At 45.4% G+C, this 19,559-nt stretch overlaps 1 protein-coding gene across 5 annotated transcripts in view; it reads left to right on the top strand.

The window, feature by feature from the left end:
* The window catches only part of mid1 (midline 1), a 46,491-nt gene that overhangs the window by 10,443 nt on the left and 16,489 nt on the right, over positions 1 to 19,559 (top strand). For 2 of the 5 annotated variants that reach the window (XM_037539277.1, XM_017719373.2), the window contains exon 2: positions 8,605 to 9,350. In XM_037539277.1, coding sequence (XP_037395174.1) covers positions 8,655 to 9,350 — 696 coding nt within the window. In that variant the 5' untranslated portion in view covers positions 8,605 to 8,654. Of the gene's footprint in view, positions 1 to 3,743; positions 3,987 to 8,604; positions 9,351 to 19,559 lie in introns of those variants that run through there. The other 3 variants (XM_037539276.1, XM_017719374.2, XM_037539278.1) reach the window with 3 other exon arrangements.

Below are 19,559 nucleotides of genomic sequence, written 5' to 3' on the forward strand. Positions count from 1 at the left end.
AAAGTGGCCAGTGAGTGGAAGCATGAGGTGGGTGTTTCTAATAAAGTGGCCAGTGAGCGGAAGCACGAGTTGGGTGTTTCTAATAAAGTGGCCAGTGAGTGGAAGCACAAGGTGGGTGTTTCTAATAAAGTGGCCAGTGAGTGGAAGCATAAAGTAGGTGTTTCTAATAAAGTGGCCAGCGAGTGGAAGTAAAAGGTGGGTGTTTCTAATAAAGTGGCCAGTGAGTGGAAGCACAAGGTGGGTGTTTCTAATAAAGTGGCCAGTGAGCGGAAGCACAAGGTGGGTGTTTCTAATAAAGTGGCCAGTGAGCGGAAGCACGAGTTGAGTGTTTCTAATAAAGTGGCCAGTGAGTGGAAGCATGAGTTGGGTGTTTCTAATAAAGTGGCCAGTGAGCAGAAGCACGAGTTGGGTGTTTCTAATAAAGTGGCCAGTGAGAGGAAGCACAAGGTGGGTGTTTCTAATAAAGTGGCCAGTGAGTGGAAGCACAAGGTAGGTGTTTCTAATAAAGTGGCCAGCGAGTGGAAGTAAAAGGTGGGTGTTTCTAATAAAGTGGCCAGTGAGTGGAAGCACAAGGTGGGTGTTTCTAATAAAGTGGCCAGTGAGCGGAAGCACAAGGTGGGTGTTTCTAATAAAGTGGCCAGTGAGCGGAAGCACGAGTTGAGTGTTTCTAATAAAGTGGCCAGTGAGTGGAAGCATGAGTTGGGTGTTTCTAATAAAGTGGCCAGTGAGCAGAAGCACGAGTTGGGTGTTTCTAATAAAGTGGCCAGCTTATTGGCAAATATCTACCACTAGAGGTCACTGTTTTTTCACATTGCATTCTTGTGCCATCGTCCCGGCCCGGCGAACGTGCAGCAGGTATTTGGGGTTCCTCACAGCTTGGCTTCTTTCCTCTGCTCTGGCTTTCAGTTCTGGACAGGGTTTTGAGCGTCATGTGCCTGTGATGGAGGAAATCCTCACAGCTTTGGAGAAACAAGTCTGTTTCTGGCAGTAATGCAGGGTTTAAAAGCGCACTTAAAAGTCCATTTTTGGACGTTGCAGGCAGAGTTACTGCCGTTCAGATGGAAGTAGGGAGATTATTTTCCTTCCAAAGAACAAATTAAACTACTAGTAGGCTGCGCTGCATGGGATTATATTAAAATAGCCCCACTTTGGGCCAAAAGAGCAGCAGCTGCTGGTGCAGTTAATACACTGAGGTCTCCCCGATCACTAACAGGTCACAAAACAGCGCGATACTCTGGACGGGCCGTGGAAAAGTGGGCCAGGATCAGGCCAGTGCATGTAATCACGGGGATGTGTCTGAATGGAGGTTTAGGAGATCAAGTGCAGCTTTTAATCAGCGCTGCAGTTCAAGACCCAAAATGACATGAGGCTGAAAACGGGGGGCTTCACTGTGACCGAAAGGGTCAGCGACTGGTCACGGATACAGCAAAGCAGGATTATGGACAGACGATTTTGATCAAATAAGGAATTCTAAAGGCTTTTGAGTCTGTGGTGAATAACAGCAGCAGTTAAAGTGAAATTCCACCAATTTTTCAAAACATTGGCATAATTCAGCTTTTTTTCCTTCTTCAATGGTGGTGATGGGAACCAGGCGTCGCCATGACTACAACACAGATATAGACATTTTATTTACCATCCAGAACCTCCAGAGAACCTACACGAGTCTTCCGAGTTCATATGGACCGTTGATGATGGGAAAATAGTGGAAAATCTGAGGAAAAAAATGAAATATTAAAATTTTCTTGCTGTTTCTTACTAAATCTTCTCGGAGCTATCATAAAGCAGTGTGTCAGTCATCAGGCAGTGAACGAGGGGGCTCTTAGAGGCGGACGTCTGGTTCCTATCACCACCACTGTGAGCAGATCTGACTCTAATGAAGACGTGAGAGTTTCTGAATCAATGGTTTTTAATGTAAAACTATGCAGGGGGTCCTAAACTGGTGCAGCTCGAACTGAATCAAAGTCTGGACACAGCCTTTCCTTTCTACTGTCACCTCATAATCCAGAGCACAATAATCCCTGCAGTGGTCAGTTTGGGTCAGTTCACTCCAGCTGAGATGGGAGCCAGTATAGACCCCAGTTCACGGCCTAATTTGTTCAGCCTCAGTGTTTTGGGTTTAGGGCCTGCAGTCATGCCAGGACACATCGATAAGCAGTGCCCATTTCAAACGGCGTCAGCACTAACTGGAGTCACTCCGGCTTTCCCACAGTTAGCACTGAGAGCCACTGATCTGTAGACAAAGCCTGAAGGCTGTATGAGCCTGAAAAGGTCTGATATATAAAATTATTGACCTTAATAAGATTACGTGACCTTAAAACGTTCCCTGGAGCTGAATGGCTGCGATGAGTATAGCTTGAAATATCTGTTTAAACCTGTCTGGCGTCGTTTTCGGGCTCGGGTCGGACTCGTTTAACAGACTTTACATGTGTTTCTCCCTAATTTAGCGTTACCCCATCACTGGAGTACAGCATGTTATTACTGTAAACACAGGTTGCAGTACGAGTGCCGTAAATATGAACTACAGTAATGATCTGCCGTAAGTTACTGTAAATTTACGGAGTAATTTCGTGCAGTGAAGCGATAAAGACCACAGAGGAGGCCATGGAGACTAAATGGTGTGAGTTGGTTAGTGTAGTGGGTAACACCCCTGCCGTCTACACTGTAGACTGGGGTTCAGTCCCCTGCCCGGGGCAGCACCCTACACTATACCAATAAGAGACCTTGGGCAAGACTCCCAACACCACCTTGGCCTCCCTGTGTAAAATGATCAGATTGTAAGCTGCTCTGGAGAAGAGCTTCAGCCAAATGCTGTAAATGGTAATTCTGAGCCCTTTCAAAGGGAAAGTTCTGTCCAGTTGGCTGAGCCGCACTAGCGCTGAGTGCTATTTTAAACTGGACAGTTTGTGGTCAGTGTTCTTTGGGTACAGTCTCCGCTGCAGTGCTGATTCACTAATACAGTTTCTACATTTTATGACCGTTTAAATATCGGCAGAAAAATATCAGCTTTCCCATATCGGCATGTTCTGTGCACTCCCATATGGACGCTGACGAAGCCGGCATGTGTTCCAGCTGACGCTGATGTATCTTAACATCCCAGTTTCGAGCCGGTGAGGGAGTTGTTGGGCAGCCCGCTGTGGCAGGGCTGGATCTCTTCACCTTTCTGGGCCGTCACGTTGGCAAAGTTTCGTCAGCTGGTCTCCGCTTTAGTCCCTGAGGAACGAGAGCAGAATGGACGCTTTGTGGGACGAGTCGGCCAGGAGAGCGGAGAGAGAACCTGATCCAGCCCCACAGAGACAGTGCAGGACAGTGACCCACAGCTTAGGGCAACTGGCTCTCACCCACTCTCTCTCTCTCTCTCTCTCTCTCTCTCTCTCTCGCTCTCTCGCTCTCTCTCTCTCACTGTCTCTCTGTCTCTCTCTCTCTCTCTGTCTCTCTCTCTCTCTCTCTCTCCCTCCCTCTCTCTCTCTCTCTCTCTGTCTCTCTCTCTCTCTCTCTCTCTCTCTCTCTCTCTCTCTCTCTCTCTCTCTGACTCTCTCTCTCTCTCTCTCTCTGACTCTCTCTGTCTCTCTCTCTCTCTCTCTGTCTCTCTCTCTCTCTCTCTCTCTCTCTCTCTCTCTCTCTCTCTCTCTCTCTCTCTCTGTGTCTCTCGCTCAGTCACACTTCTCCTAGGTGGAGTTGGCTTTCCTGGAATTATGGGGAGCAGCTTTTCCTGTTGTGCTCGCTCCCTCTCATAGTATCTCTGTCTCTCTCACTCTCTCACTCTCTCTCTGTCTCTCTCTCGCTTTGTACGGTTTTGCAGCGATAGCAGAGACTCCGGATTAGGCGACATGGAGAACTGCACCATCTGGATCGCCTGCCAGCGCACAGACGCTTTTCTGTAAAAAAACAGAAAGAAAGAAAAAGAAAAAGCAGACTTTGGTGAATTGGGTCAGAGGCTCCTGCTGGCTGAAATGGCTGTGAGGCTCAAAGCGAGGCGAAATCCGTCGGTGGGTACTCGGGGCTCAGCGCCTGTGTGGCTCCGCCAACTGTACAGAACTTTGCCTTTGAAAGGGCTCATAACTCTCGCCTTTCAGTCTTTATGGCACAGAATTACTCTGTAAATGTTACTGAAGCTGATATCCGCAGCACTCGTACTGTAACGTGTTTACAGTCATGACATGCTGCACTGTAGTGATGCTCAACTCTGTTTCTGGAGTCGACTGCGACTCGACTCGAGTCAATGGAGTCCACTTAATTTAACCGAGATGGCGCCAGAGCTGACGATGAAGAGATAAAGCAGAGATTAAACCATCCTCAGCATTTATCCGGTTTTTCAGACAGCTGTGGATAAAGTTAGTCGGGTCTCTCGACTGATGTTAACACATCTCACCGTCAGCCTGTTTCACGGAATGAGGGGCGACGAGAAACTCGGAATGATGTCCTGAGAGAATCTTTACTGTAGTCGTAATTCTCATAATTCTTTGACTTTTCTACCTTCTTTTTAACGAGGCTGAAGCCGGCTTTGCCTTCTCTAGTTTTTCTTTCAACTTTGCCGTTCCACCTTAAATGATGAACCAGTTACCTTTATGGTGAGTGCCAGAGTGCAACCGCAGCACCATTTAAGGTGGAGCATAAAATGTGCTGAAGACAGATGTGCTGTGATGTCAGATAAGGGGACAGATGTGCTGTGATGTCAGATAAGGGGACAGGTGTGCTGTAAAGTTATGTCAGATAAGGGGACAGGTGTGCTGTAAAGTTATGTCAGATAAGAGGACAGGTGTGCTGTAAAGTTATGTGAGATAAGGGGACAGGTGTGCTGTAAAGTTATGTGAGATAAGGGGACAGATGTGCTGTAAAGTTATGTGAGATAAGAGGACAGGTGTGCTGTAAAGTTATGTGAGATAAGAGGACAGGTGTGCTGTAAAGTTATGTCAGATAAGAGGACAGGTGTGTTGTAAAGTTATGTCAGATAAGGGGACAGGTGTGCTGTAAAGTTATGTCAGATAAGGGGACAGGTGTGCTGTAAAGTTATGTCAGATAAGGGGACAGGTGTGCTGTAAAGTTATGTCAGATAAGGGGACAGGTGTGCTGTAAAGTTATGTCAGATAAGGGGACAGGTGTGCTGTAACGTTACGGCAGATAAGGGGACAGGTGTGCTGTAAAGTTACGTCAGATAAGGGGACAGGTGTGCTGTAACGTTACGGCAGATAAGGGGACAGGTGTGCTGTAACGTTACGGCAGATAAGGGGACAGGTGTGTTGTAAAGTTACGGCAGATAAGAGGACAGGTGTGCTGTAAAGTTACGGCAGATAAGAGGACAGGTGTGCTGTAAAGTTACGGCAGATAAGAGGACAGGTGTGTTGTAAAGTTACGTCAGATAAGAGGACAGATGTGCTGTAAAGTTACGTCAGATAAGGGGACAGATGTGCTGTAAAGTTACGTCAGATAAGGGGACAGGTGTGCTGTAACGTTACGGCAGATAAGGGGACAGGTGTGCTGTAACGTTACGGCAGATAAGGGGACAGGTGTGCTGTAACGTTACGGCAGATAAGGGGACAGGTGTGCTGTAAAGTTACGGCAGATAAGAGGACAGGTGTGTTGTAAAGTTACGGCAGATAAGAGGACAGGTGTGTTGTAAAGTTACGGCAGATAAGGGGACAGATGTGCTGTAAAGTTACGGCAGATAAGAGGACAGGTGTGTTGTAAAGTTACGGCAGATAAGGGGACAGGTGTGCTGTAAAGTTACGGCAGATAAGAGGACAGGTGTGTTGTAAAGTTATGGCAGATAAGGGGACAGGTGTGCTGTAAAGTTACGGCAGATAAGAGGACAGGTGTGCTGTAAAGTTACGGCAGATAAGAGGACAGGTGTGCTGTAAAGTTACGGCAGATAAGAGGACAGGTGTGCTGTAAAGTTACGGCAGATAAGAGGACAGGTGTGCTGTAAAGTTACGGCAGATAAGAGGACAGGTGTGCTGTAAAGTTACGGCAGATAAGAGGACAGGTGTGCTGTAAAGTTACGGCAGATAAGAGGACGTAAGGAGTAGATAAAGACCCTCCAGACGGAAGTTTTTCAGAGACTCCACACAGAGAGATATGAGAAAAACAGAAAAACCGGCGAAACGGAGAACAAGAGACCAAATAAACCCACAAATGTGGGAATTTTCTCTGATAAAAATTACAGTACTGATTATATGATCTCAGTTTAATGTCGTTTCAGTGTATTTTGGTCGTTTTCTTCATAACAAATATAATAAATCTCTAGCAGTGCTGACGTCTCTGTGACTAAAATTCCCGTTCCACCTTAAATGGAGCAGCAGTTACATTCTAGCTCCTCAGGCATCAGAACTGCTGCTCCATTTAAGGTGGAACGGGAAAATTCTCAAGAATCTGGAGAATCTCTGACTTCAGCTTCACATCACTGAAGAATTGGGGGGGGTGATAATAAATAACTGCCCCCCTCTTTGAAGGCGTCTGATCCCTAAATGTGACTAAAGCCCAGCAGTGAGGAGCTGAACTTTCCCCTCCTCTGCTGTCCCTGCAGACGGGCAGGGTCGCCTACAGAGCGGCGCTAGTAGCTGTTAATGAAGTGATGCTCTTTTATTAGAGGGTCTCATTTCAGAGGGAAGATCTCAACCACTGCCCTGTAGCTCAGGAACAAGGGGCAACACTCGAAAACTGGGCGTAAAAATAAGAAATGGGGGCCTAAATCTCATTAGATCTACTGAAAAACAGTTTTGTGGCAGTGATACAGTCTCAGAAGGAGAGTTTAAGCCCTGTTTAAACTCATCGACCCAGGACCAATCGCTGCTCGTCTCTTCATGCTCAGAGAAGCTTTCAGTGGCTGGAACAATTGGAGTTCAATGGATTTGAGGAACTACTGCTCGTCCACTGTGGCAGAAGCAATTACAGTGTCTGTCCCCGCGCAGCGTCAAGGCTCAGCCCTGCGTAATGAGCTTTGACTTCTTTTCACACTTAAATGAGAGGAGGCGGGGAGTTCGCCCGGCTGAGCGCGACGGACACGGCTGGGCTACTTCAGCGGTGGCACCCTTCTCATCAGCAACAGAGGCTTAGTGTCCAGCCAAGCTATTCTGCCTGACCACCTGACCGGAGCTCGGCCCGATAGGTTCCTGCCACCTGTTACACCTTTTATTCTCTGTGGTTGCCAAGCAGACACTTTTCTGACCTTTTTGACCCTCATGAAGTGTCTTCACTGTTACATTACAAATAAGAGGAGCTTGGCACGGCTATAAACGCTTTGCTGGGGTGAGACTCTCTCTGAGGACGCATTAAGGTGATGGACACTTTCCTGCTTGTGTCGCAACACACGTGGGTAATGATGTGCGACTTGGAAATGCTTATTCTACTCTTAATGTTCACCATCTATAAAATGTTAGACATAAATCTCACAATCTGACCAGCGCAAATGTTACCTCTTTATATTTATTTGTGTCCGAACAAGCTTTGCCTTCCGGAGTGGCCTATATGTGTGCTTGGGGTGGAACGATTAATCGTTTCTATGTGAAATCGCAATTTTCAAAGACCTGCAGTTTTAATTAAATCTTATTTCTTAATCCTTCTGAACAGGCAGTCTGGCACGCTACTTTCACAATTCAAGCCTGAAAAAATTAACGTGCGGTTCTTCTTGGAAGAAAAAAACGCCCGAAGCTTAACCCTGGGGTTGACAAACACACCGGTGCATCAAATTAGACGTTTCTTTGTGTTCCTATTAATCTTTGTGATGATCCAGCTCAGAAATCCAGTTCAAACCCTTCTTGAATCCGTAGAGCCGCCCTTTCCATTCCATCTCATCACGACATCATACGAGACTCACGTTCAGAGTTATGAGCCTATGAAGAGGGGCTGAGATACACGTCATCTGCCTCTCACTGTGTGGAGCTGATGGATTCGTTTGTCCGTCTACATTCTGTGTGAAACTGACCGATGGACACTCAGGAGATCAGTAAGAACTGACCGTCACGCCGGAAACCCTTCATTCTTCATGCAGTCCACGTCGGAGACTCGTGTGAAACGGCGTCAGAGAGTTTCCAGCTGCTGAAGCTGCTGCAGCGGGTTTGGAAAGTAGTGATGAGGATCTTTTATCTACTGTTTTATTCATACCTAGGAACCCATTTTAAGCACCAAAACAGTTTGTCCAGATGAGTAAAGCTGTGCTTCACAAGCGATATTATGAATTATCTCTGTACACAGAGCTCCAGGTGAAAAGGGCCTCATTATAGAAGGAGCTGAGACTGGTCTGGACATTGTAGCAATGTTGTATGCAAGCAAGTATAAAGGCAGTTTAAGAATATATGCAAAAATCAATGCAATGTCCTCAGACCTCAAAGGGGAAAATGACAAATTTTAGAAAGTAATCACATTTTGTAATTACAGTTTAGTCAGAATAATCGTAATGAGATATTTTGCCGAAGTATCTACTCTATGCTCTCCTGCCTTCGTGGGTAACTTATGTTCGTTTATATTACAGTTTTTTGGTTTATAGCTTATTTATGGGTACAGTGCATTTAAATTGCAATATTGGTCAAAACAATTAGAATTAGATGTTTCGCTGAATTGTTCAGGCCTGTGCTCGTTTGCCTGTAACAGAACCTTCTTTTAACCCCACAGAACCATCTCTGGGTTTCGCTGACGTCACCGTCGCTTGCCCATGTCTGAAGATGGACACACTGGAGTCGGAGCTGACCTGCCCAATTTGTCTGGAGCTGTTTGAAGACCCTCTGCTGCTGCCCTGCGCCCACAGCCTGTGTTTTAACTGCGCCCAGCGCATCCTGATCACTCACTGCGCCTCATCGCCGGAGCCCTCGCATCCCGCCTCCACCTTCCAGTGCCCGACCTGCCGCTATGTCATCACCCTCAGCCAGCGCGGCTTAGAGGGGCTCAAACGTAACGTGACCCTGCAGAACATCATCGACCGCTTCCAGAAGGCCTCCCTGAGTGGGCCAAACTCCCCGAGCGAAACCCGCCGCTGCAACCAGGACCGAGACCGTGAAAGTTTGCTGTTTGGTGTAAGCAACACTCCGACCATGAGCACGAGCGAGGCTGTCCAGTGTCAGTTCTGCGATCAGGATCCTCCTCAGGATGCTGTCAAAACCTGCATCACCTGCGAGGTGTCGTACTGCGAGGAGTGCCTGCGGGCCACGCACCCCAACAAGAAACCCTTCACGGGTCACCGGCTGACCGAGCCGCTGCCGGACTCGCGGCTGCGGGGCCTGGCCTGCCCTGAGCACGCCGACGAAAAGGTCAACATGTACTGCATGACGGACGAACTGCTGATCTGCTCTCTGTGCAAGCTGGTGGGCCGACACCGTGACCACCAGGTGGCTGCCCTTGGAGAGAGATTCGAGAAACTTAAGGTGAGAAACCGAGCAGGTGAGGCAAGAAAGAGCGAGCAAGACTGCAGTTTGGACTGACGTGATAGTGAAGGTCTTAAAAAGTCAGAGACCATTATTCAGTTTCTGCTCAGAACAACCTTTAAGTACAAGTTGTTCAATTTTTTCTGGAGGTATTTCTGAGGAGAACAGATGAAAGACAGTCCACGGTCTCACTTTATAGGATAGTCCACTATTGTCCACTATAGATCATCTCCAGATGTTTAAATCGTTACCAAACTATCTGTTGAAACTGATTCTGAGGAGAGGCTGGGGTTTAGGTTTTGAGGTCAAAGTTAGCAACACTGCTGTGTCCAGCAGCACTGATGTGTCTGATCCACTCATACCAGCGCAACACATACTAACACACCACCACCACGTCAGTGTTACTGCAGTGCTGAGAATGACCCACCACCCAAACAGTACCTGCTCTGTGAGGGTCCATGGGGGTCCTGACCACTGAAGAACAGGGTAACAGAGTATCAGAGAAACAGATGGACTACAGTCTGTAACTGTAGAACTACAGAGTGCAGCTATACGGTCAGTGGAGCTGATAAAGTGGACAGTGAGCAGAGAAACGAGGAGGTGGTCAGAACGTTACGCCTGACCGGTGTAATTTTCTGTTAAAATGTATCGTCACTGTCCAGAGAAAAACAGGTATCTCCGAAATAGTAACTTTACAGGAGAGGGCCCAAACACTCTGACCTGTCCGTGTCAGTTAACGTGGAGAGTTTTTCCCCCCAAGTGATTTTAGAGCGTTCCTATTGGTCCATTCATGGTGGAAATGTAAAGCTGGCGTGTTGAAATGGAGAGACATGTTTTTCTTTGGACGGCGACGATATGTTTTCTGCTTTTTTCCTGACGCTGAAAATGAGTGACTTGTGCTTTATTTACTGCACCCTAATCTCGGGTTCATACTGGGAGCGGTTTTGAGTTTGATCACATTAGATAACAGTGACGAGCTCTTATCACAGCACAGATAAAATTTTAAATGATTAACTGGACATTTTAAACGATTAACGGAATATTTTAACCGATTGACGGAACATTTTAAACGATTAACGGAACATTTTAAACGATTGACGGAACATTTTAAACGATTAACGGAACATTTTAAACGATTGACGGAACATTTTAAACGATTAACGGAATATTTTAACCGATTGACGGAACATTTTAAACGATTGACGGAACATTTTAAACGATTAACGGAACATTTTAAACGATTGACGGAACATTTTAAACGATTAACGGAATATTTTAACCGATTAACGGAACATTTTAAACGATTAACGGAACATTTTAAACGATTAACGGAATATTTTAACCGATTGACGGAACATTTTAAACGATTAACGGAACATTTTAAACGATTAACTGAACATTTTACCTTGATTTAAGATTAATGAACGTTTATTTTCTTCAACTGACCAGGTCAGTACTGTAAAAACAGAAGACTTTGACGTCAATCCAACTCCACATTCGCCATAATTTCGCGCTGCTGAGACTCATAAACATTTGGGGTGACATTCCTATACGAAAGTTGAAGGAGACGTATCCAAAACCCTCCGTGTTTGACGAGATTTCTAAAGAAATGTCCGAATGCGGCCGCGGGAGGTCGAGGCTGCAGCGTCAAAGAGCAGTTAAAAGTCTGAAAGCCGAGTCCGAGGACGCGAACCGAAGAAGTGACCGCACCCTTTTTACAGCTCGAACACATTCTGGGAGCCCAGCTGTCAGTCAGTGAAGCTTCATGATGGTCCTGTGATGCTGGTGAAGATGAAGCTGATCCTCCGGCAGCGACTGGCGTCCGTTGGCAGTTGTGATTGTTTACCTCTGGACGAGCCGTGACGCTCTGTTCTTTCGCGCATGCGGTTCGGTTTAGCAGCTGATCTGTCCAGACTGTCACATACAGACCACATTTAAATGATAATCAGGTTTGGGCCCTTTTACCTGCTGTGTGAACGTAGCCTTGGCTTCCATGTCGCGGACTGGCAAATTGTGTTGAGTTTTCCGGTCATATAGGATGATATAACAGGCCTAGAACGTTCTAGCACTACTGCGAGTTAAACATTTTAAACGTTGAGTGGATTAATATTCAGCCAGCTCGTGCCAGAACACCTCGGGGAACCACTGGCTCATTGTCATTACTCAGAATTAAAGAACATTCAGCTTTCATCTCCTCCAACTGTTCTAGGATCCTGGTTGACTAGAAGGTTCAGATGTGCTTCTCATGGATCACTGTAAAGTAATGAGAACATGTCTGTGAGCCGTAGGATCTTGGTTCAGGTTGCTTTATAACAGTGAATGGGCTGGTCTGACGTGTTGGATGTAAAATCTGAGAGTTTACACATCACATTAACTCATTTTTGGACAAAGTAACCGCATATTCCATAAAAATGATCTTTAAACCCCCAACACTGATGTCAGCATGTGCTGTTCTGTGGTGAGTGTAGAGTTAATTGGGTTCTTCTTCTGTCTGATTCTGCTCAACGCTGTACAGAGAACCGCCTGCTGTCTCAGCGGGGAGAGAGAACAGGAGGCCGAAGAACAGGTGACCATGTGCTTCCTTTCACTGGCCACTTTATTAGAAACACACACGTTGTGCTTCCTTTCTCTGGCCACTTTATTAGAAACACACACATGTGCTTCCTTTCACTGGCCACTTTATTAGAAACACCTACATTGTGCTTCCACTCGTTGGCCGCTTCATTGGAAACACCTACCTTATGCTTTGATTCACTGGCCACTTTATTCGAAACACCTACCTTGTATTTCCCCACACTGGCCACTTTATTAGAAACACCTACCTTGTATTTCCCCACATTGGCCACTTTATTAGAAATACATACCTTCTGCTTTCTCTAACTGGCCACTTTATTGGAAACATTTACCTTGTTCTTTTATTCACTGTCCACTTTATTGGAAACACCTACTTATGTCCACTATATAGATGTACAGTAACAGATTGTGGCCTTTCTGAACAGCTCAGTGTTTGGACACTGACCACTGATGAAAGGCTTGGGATGGTTAACACAAACTACACATCTTCAAATGAGCTACAGTGTCTTTGGTACCCCATCTCATCTCATCTCATCAAAGTGGAGAGGTTTCTGATAAAGTGGCCAGAGACCATGACCCCTGCCCTGTATGACCACTCTAGCAGTATACATGTCCAGCCTCGTATGCTGTAACACTCGCACTGTATCATGGAAGAATGAGCCCTTTTTGTTGCCGTCTGGGATTAAAATGCATCATTTATAGTTGCAGCAGTCATTTCAGGTTTTATGCAGCATGTTTTAAGTGGCTGTGACTTTCAGCTTTAGTGCTTCACCTTCTCTGCATTTCTCAGTATCAAGTTTCACATGAAGTTCTGCGGTGTAGAGTTCTCTTCACTGGTTCTGGTGAAGGCTCTGAGAGACGGAACGCAAGCTGCTCCAAATCCCAATCAAACTTCTAAAGTTCAGACTAGAAGCCATAAAACATTCAAGCCCGGGCTCTTCTGAAGAGTGAAATGGGCCTTTTCGGAAATGAACCTCTTTCTGCAAAATTAAACACAAGCACATTGCAAAATTCATCGTATTTAACCTCCACTCTTGTTCTCGTTGGACTGTGTTTGACCCAGTAACTCTGGTATTCACTTTTGGCAGCAGGACAGAATTTCTCCCAGTTCTGGAGGAGAAACTCTCCTTTAGCAGTGCTGCAGGACTTGTCATGAATACGTTTGGCTGGTTTATTGCAGACGACCACATTCTTTGCTTAAACTTTGAGTCTTTTTGGAAAAACTTTGAACTGCAGCCACAAACATACAGGGCCCAGACCTGATTAACCAGTAAATCTCAGGTTTATTTGACACCAAGTTACTTTTCAGTAACTAGTATATAATTATAAATATAGAGAACTGATATTTTTTCAGAATTCCTGCATAACTCAGTGTGTGAGGTGTAATCAGAGGTTCAGAGGTTTTGGTGTGAAATGGTTCAGATGCCTTTACAGTGGTGGTGATGGGAACCAGGCGTCGCCATGACTACAACACAGATATAGACACTTTATTTACCATCCAGAACCACCAAAGAACCTACACGAGTCTTCTGAGCTTATATGGAATGTTGATGATGGAAAACAGTGGAAAATCTGGAATAACGAGTTTTCTTTGGGGACTATTTTGCCGCACAGCGCCCTGCATGTCTCCCTCCACCATGAATGGAGTTGAAGTTCTCTAAACTCTCATAAAACAGCGTCTCAGTCATCAGGCAGTGAATTCAGAACCAGTTCATGTAGGAACTTTCTGTAGGAGCTTTTAGAGAGAGACGTCTGGTTCCCATCACCACCACTGTGAGGAGCTTTTAGAGGGGGACGTCTTGTTCCCGTCACCTCCACTGGGAACAGTTCTGACTCAGTAAGTTTATCTAGAACCGAGTGTTTCACACCGAACCGCTCAGAACCGCTCTGCTTACATCTTAACAATTTAATTATGTCGAATATTTGAAAAATTGGTGGAGTTCCCCTTCAGTACACCCACTTCAACTGAATAATGGGCTGTTATTGAGCTGATTGATTGGATCAGGTGTGTTGGAAGCAGGAAAAATGCTAAAGAGTGCAGGGCAGTGGGACCAGAGTTGAGAAACACTGGCCTGGACTAAAAGGAATGTCCAACAATAACGATGTCTAGTCCCAGACTAGGCTTGGGTCTGAGAAATGAACCTTTGCAGTTCATTGCGAAATAGCCTGACAAATAGTCTTCTGAAGTCCTTTAGTCAAAGTCACGCCCATATATATCCCAGCGGTCAGCAACGTGTCTCCGGAGCCACATGCGGCTCTTTTCCTGCCCCCTTGTGGCTCCACAGCTGAATCAGATCAGTAGGTAATAATAAAATAATCCTCCTCTACAGTAAAATAAAGCTCTGCTGATCCTTCAACACAGTTTAACAGTAAATGGTCTTAAACGCTGGAGTTAATGTAGAACTGCTGATTCACCCTTTAACCCTGAAGACCAGCGCAGACGGCTGGTCACCATAGCAACACAGACAACAGTCTCGCCCAGCTAGTAGCTACGAAACGGCAAAGAGAGAGATTTAAGACGGACATCGATAATTTGGAGATGAATGGACTCATTAGTGTTTATAGTCACTCCAGCTGGTTTCCTGATACGTTTATTCTGCAACAAGAAACTCAAGCACTAAAAAGTCACGAAGCTGAAGTCAGTTTCTCATTTGAATTGTCCCGTTCCACCTTAAATGCTTCTTCAGTTACATTTTAGTGCCTCAGGCACCATTTAAGGTGGAACGGGAAGATTCAAACAAGAAGCTGATGAATAAGAAGCGACTTCAGTCTCGGCATTTTACAAGAAACTGATCTAGTTCAGTGGAAAAGTTTCCTGCTGGAGATGCGAGAAAAGCGGCTGCAGCTGAGCTGAAGCTCAAAGCAGAGCGAAGTCAGTCTGAGTTTTCATTAATATTATATTTTTTATTCTACACTAGTGCATCAGCACACACTGAGCCATGTTTACGGCCAAGATGAAATGGACATGACTGTTGAGGTTCTGAAGGTGGTTAGATTTTTTTTTGATAGAACAAAACGGCTCTTCTTATCATTTGTGCTGCGACCCCTGATATCTACGGAACTCGGAGCTGAAGCTGATTTTCTCTGTGAGAAAAATGAACGGCTTGTTCTGAAATCACTACTGTTGCGTTCTTTGGTAAACGGAACTGTTCCAAAGTTTTGTTCTGTGTACATTTCCCCCAGAATGTCGGTGGAACCTCTGAATTGAGCTGATCAGTGACTCTTTCTCGGCAGCTCTGGTCCCAACTGAACCAAGCAGCTATGAGGAAAAACTATTCAGAGTGGAAAAAAAGTCATTAAAAAAGCAAAGGAACAAGATTGGGTGCACTCTTAAAAAAGATGGTTCTTTAAGGGTTCTTCAGTAAAGAAAACGGTTTTATATAGAACCATGACCATGCAAAGAACCATCTTCATGATCTTTGCACAATGAAATAGTTCTTCAGATTGATGGAGAAACTGCTATAGATGGTTCTATATAGAACCTTTTTGAAAAGGGTTCTTCTATTGTTGATGTCAAGCTTGTGTATGATAGAAAAAAAAACATTTTGGGTGCTATGTACAACTTTCAAAAAGGTTCTATATATAACCCTCTACAGCACATTCTCCATTGGTCTGAAGAACCCTTTCACCATAAAGCCCATTCCATAAAGTGCTGGTGCTGATGTTCCACGGGCAGTTTGGAGCAGTGGCTTTTCTGTGAGTTTGTGTGGTCAGCTGCTTCATGGCTCAGCTGTTGTTGCTTCTAGATGCTTCCATTTCACAATAATATCACTTACAGTTGTCTAGGGCAGATCCAGCAATGTTTATAGTCACTGAGCTCTTCAGTGCGACCCTCTACTGCCAGTGTGTGTCTAAGGAGACTGCAAGGCTGTGTGCTTGATTATATACACCTGTTAGCAATAAGTCTGTCTGAAACACCTGAACTCAATAATTAGGAGTCCACATACTTTTGGCTACATAGTGTACATGCATATTTAACCCTCTATTGCCTCATTGATGTTGCCTCAACAAAGTCATTTTTCCTGACTTCACAATAGCATTATACATATTTAAAGGCAACGATAGGGCTAACAATAAAGGGGAGGGTTTGAGTCATTTAAAAAGCCTGTACGGTCTGTTAGTGGCATCTTTTTAATGCGCAATATCATTTTTTTTTCAACATACACTTTTTCCCACTGTTCCACAATGTTGCCTCAAGGCAACATACTCCAAAAAGGCCCCTGCACACATTGTTTTATGTTTTTATATATTTTTTAATTTAATAATCAGTTCAAAAACATAAGTCAAGGACCGTTTTATGCAAGAAAAGTGAATTGAATGTTTTTTTAATTGCTCTCGTAATGCAGAGGGTAAAGCACGTTACACCCCAGACACGTTGACTGTATGTTTTTGTTTTCTGTGAGAGACACTAAACTAGACGTGAATCTCCAAACGATGATCTGCTTAATAACAGCAAGACATTTGTTTCAGTTCTGGTGAGTGAAGCTCTCACATCAACAACCTCTGCTTAGCCTTCATATTCTAGCCTTCGTCATGTTCCTCATAACGTTCATACTCCATGAGCTCCATTCAGAAGCTGGGCGTCGTGTGAGGCTGTAGCTCTTCTCTCCAGTCTAATAGACGGTGACGTCATTTTAAACCCTTATAATAAAAGAAGCTGAACTCAGTTTGTTTTTCTACTGAAAGTCGACCCGTTTTTCCCCAAATCTGGGCTCTAAACTATAAACAGACGGCGTCTCTTCAGTGATCTGCTCTGGAAACATCACTTTTAGAGAACAACACAAAGAGCGGCGCAGATTTTTGGCCTTCAGCAGTGAATCGTGAGCGTATAGTGATGTGTGGAGATCATAAAACACATGTTCTGATCATCTGAGGGGAACATTTACAGAAAATAAATGAATAAAAATGTAATTTTATTTCATGGAGCTACTGAATAATTTGCATCACGATTTGGTCACGAAAATTCAGATGAACAAACCAAAATGCACCCTGGAGAATAAGAGGCTAAGAGCCAGGTAAAGCGTGTCGGTCAGTTTTGCCGAGCGGTCAGTGTTAATGATTCAGCAGGTGGAGAGGGTCTTTAGCGCTGAAATGTCAGAGAGTGATTGGCGCATGTGGTGTTTTTGGCTCTGCTGCCTGCTGAAACTCATAAACGGAGAGTAACTGGAAACGGATGAAAAAGGGAGATCTGGCGGCTTCCTCTGCTTGCAAACGGCGCTTGGCTCCACACCTTTGGCTTAGGGAGTCTCTTTTCCTTCCTGAGAAAAAACCTGATAGGGCAGGAAATTGCCTCGGTGGAGAAAGTGTCTGGGCATGAAAACAGCCTTTTTCCTCTGGTTTCTCTCTCTGATACGCTGCTCAGGCTTATCACTGAAACCATGAACCCACTCCGACTGCGTAACGCGAGAGCAGGTAGAGACGGTGTCGTGATTATCAGGTGACATTTAATGTTACCTTCATTCATTCCAGTGTTATTTATGCGTTTGTTCTAAAAAGCCATTTGGAATAGAGCCTGAATTAATAGAAGGCCAGTGCCGTCCTATGTAGTCATGCCCAAATAAGGAAGTCTGGGCCGAAGCCGTTCTTTTCTATGGGAAATGAATCTGCGTTATCTCACCTTCCGAAGCCTCCAAAGCTGTTTTGTCCTGTGTACGTTCTTCGTCCGAATGTCAGTGCTCTGATTCACAAGGTTGCTTAGTGTTGACTTCTTCTGGCAAGCGTTGGTTTCTTGAAGAACAGGAGTGGAGCTCCTTTAATAACTCGTGTCTTCCTAACCAAGCGAGTCTAACTAAGCTTACACAACGATCGAATTAAATAGTCCATCATGTAAACCACACCTTCTTCTTGTCCATTTGTCTAAACGACCGAAACCCCCCCCCCCCCCCCCCCCCCCCTACTTGATGGGCAGCTGCCTCTACCTTTGTAATTAAAATAGAGGTGTTGAGGAACACCCAGGAATTTACAGTCTCCCTCATCTAGGAGCCAGGATGTCTCCGAGATATCCCTACAACAAATGGCATTGCTAGATTGGGAAGATATAGATAACCAGATGTATAACAGACTGGCCATTGGTGGTCGTTACCTGACAAGGGACCTGCTCTCCACTGCCCCCACACATCCCCCAAGAGAGACGTACAAAATTCAAATGAGAACAAACTCTCCTGCACACTGCGATATGCCACATGGGCTGAACGATTAATTGCTTTCATATCGAAATCGCAATTTGAAAGAGACACACACATACATACACACACACACACACACATACACATACACACACACACACACACACACACACACCTTCTAAGTCGCTTCTCCTTCTGGGTCGCAGGGGGTGCTGGAGCCTATCCCAGCCATCATTGGGTGTAAGGCAGGATACACCCTGGACAGGTCACCAGTCCATCGCAGGGCAGACAGACAGACAGATAGACATACACAGTCACACGCACATGCCCACCTAGGGGCAATTTACCATGTCCAGTTGGCCTGACTGCATGTCTTTGGACTGTGGAAGGAAACCGGAGACCCCGGAGGAAACCCACGCAGACACGGGGAGAACATGCACAATCCACACAGAGAGGAGCCGGTCACCCGGCCGGGGAATCGAACCCAGTCCCTCCTTGCTGTGAGGCGACAGCGCCACCCACCATGCCACCGCGCCGCAAGAGAAGAAACAAACCAGAAAAGGGGGAATCGGTGGTCTTTGTCATGCCTCCCTCGGGCGTGGTTGGAACTTCTGCCAACCGGGACTCTAATTTCCAGAACTCCTTGCTGCATCACATGACTAAGAACTCTCACGTCACTAGAGACTCTCACAGATCCACCTGTCGGTGCTCCTCTTCTCCGGACGTCTGATTTACACTCGCACCTGTTCCATATTACCATATTTAGGCTAGAACAGTAGCGAAGCGTCGTCACCCCGTGCGTACTGAGCGTTCCTCTTGTGTGTCTGGCTGCTTACTCCTCTATAACCCCTTTTCTGTTCACCCTTTTGTTCTGTTTGTTTAGCTGGTTTCCGACTGTCTGGCTCTATGACCGTGATTTTAGACGACCCCTTTGTTATTAAAGATCTCGATTCAAGCCTCTGCTGTGAGCGTCTGGTTCCATCTACCACCCTTACAGTCTTCTTGGTAAAAAGAAATGCATGGACCTCAATAAAAAAATGTCAATTTAAATCACAATTCTGCTCAAAAAAAATCACAGTTAGATATTTAAATCGTTCAGTCCTAACATGAAGGTAAGTCTCTTGAACTTCAACACCAGATACGTTCTGTGATCTCGAACAGTGACCTAGAAACAGTGCAGACTCTTCCTTTTAACTCTCTATAACCTTCCAGTCGTTTAACTCAATTCTAAAACCTTCAGTTGTTTTTCCAGGTTTACAGGAAGTAATCAGAGATTTTTAGTGTGCTCTCAGACTTTTAGGCCCAGTCCCATTTCACTCACCCCCACCACTCAGCTCTACCCCTCTGTTTTGTGTGTTTACGTCTAGGGGTGGGGGTCCCGATTCTTGTTGAGATAGAGGGGTGGGGTGCAGTGTTGTGGCTACATGACCCTCCAAATGGAGGTTTTTCAGAGACTCCAAACAGAGAGATACGAGAAAAAGAGAAAAACCGGTGAGACGGAGAACAAGAG

This window comes from Pygocentrus nattereri, chromosome 6 (assembly GCF_015220715.1).
Source record: "Pygocentrus nattereri isolate fPygNat1 chromosome 6, fPygNat1.pri, whole genome shotgun sequence".
NCBI lineage: Eukaryota > Metazoa > Chordata > Actinopteri > Characiformes > Serrasalmidae > Pygocentrus > Pygocentrus nattereri.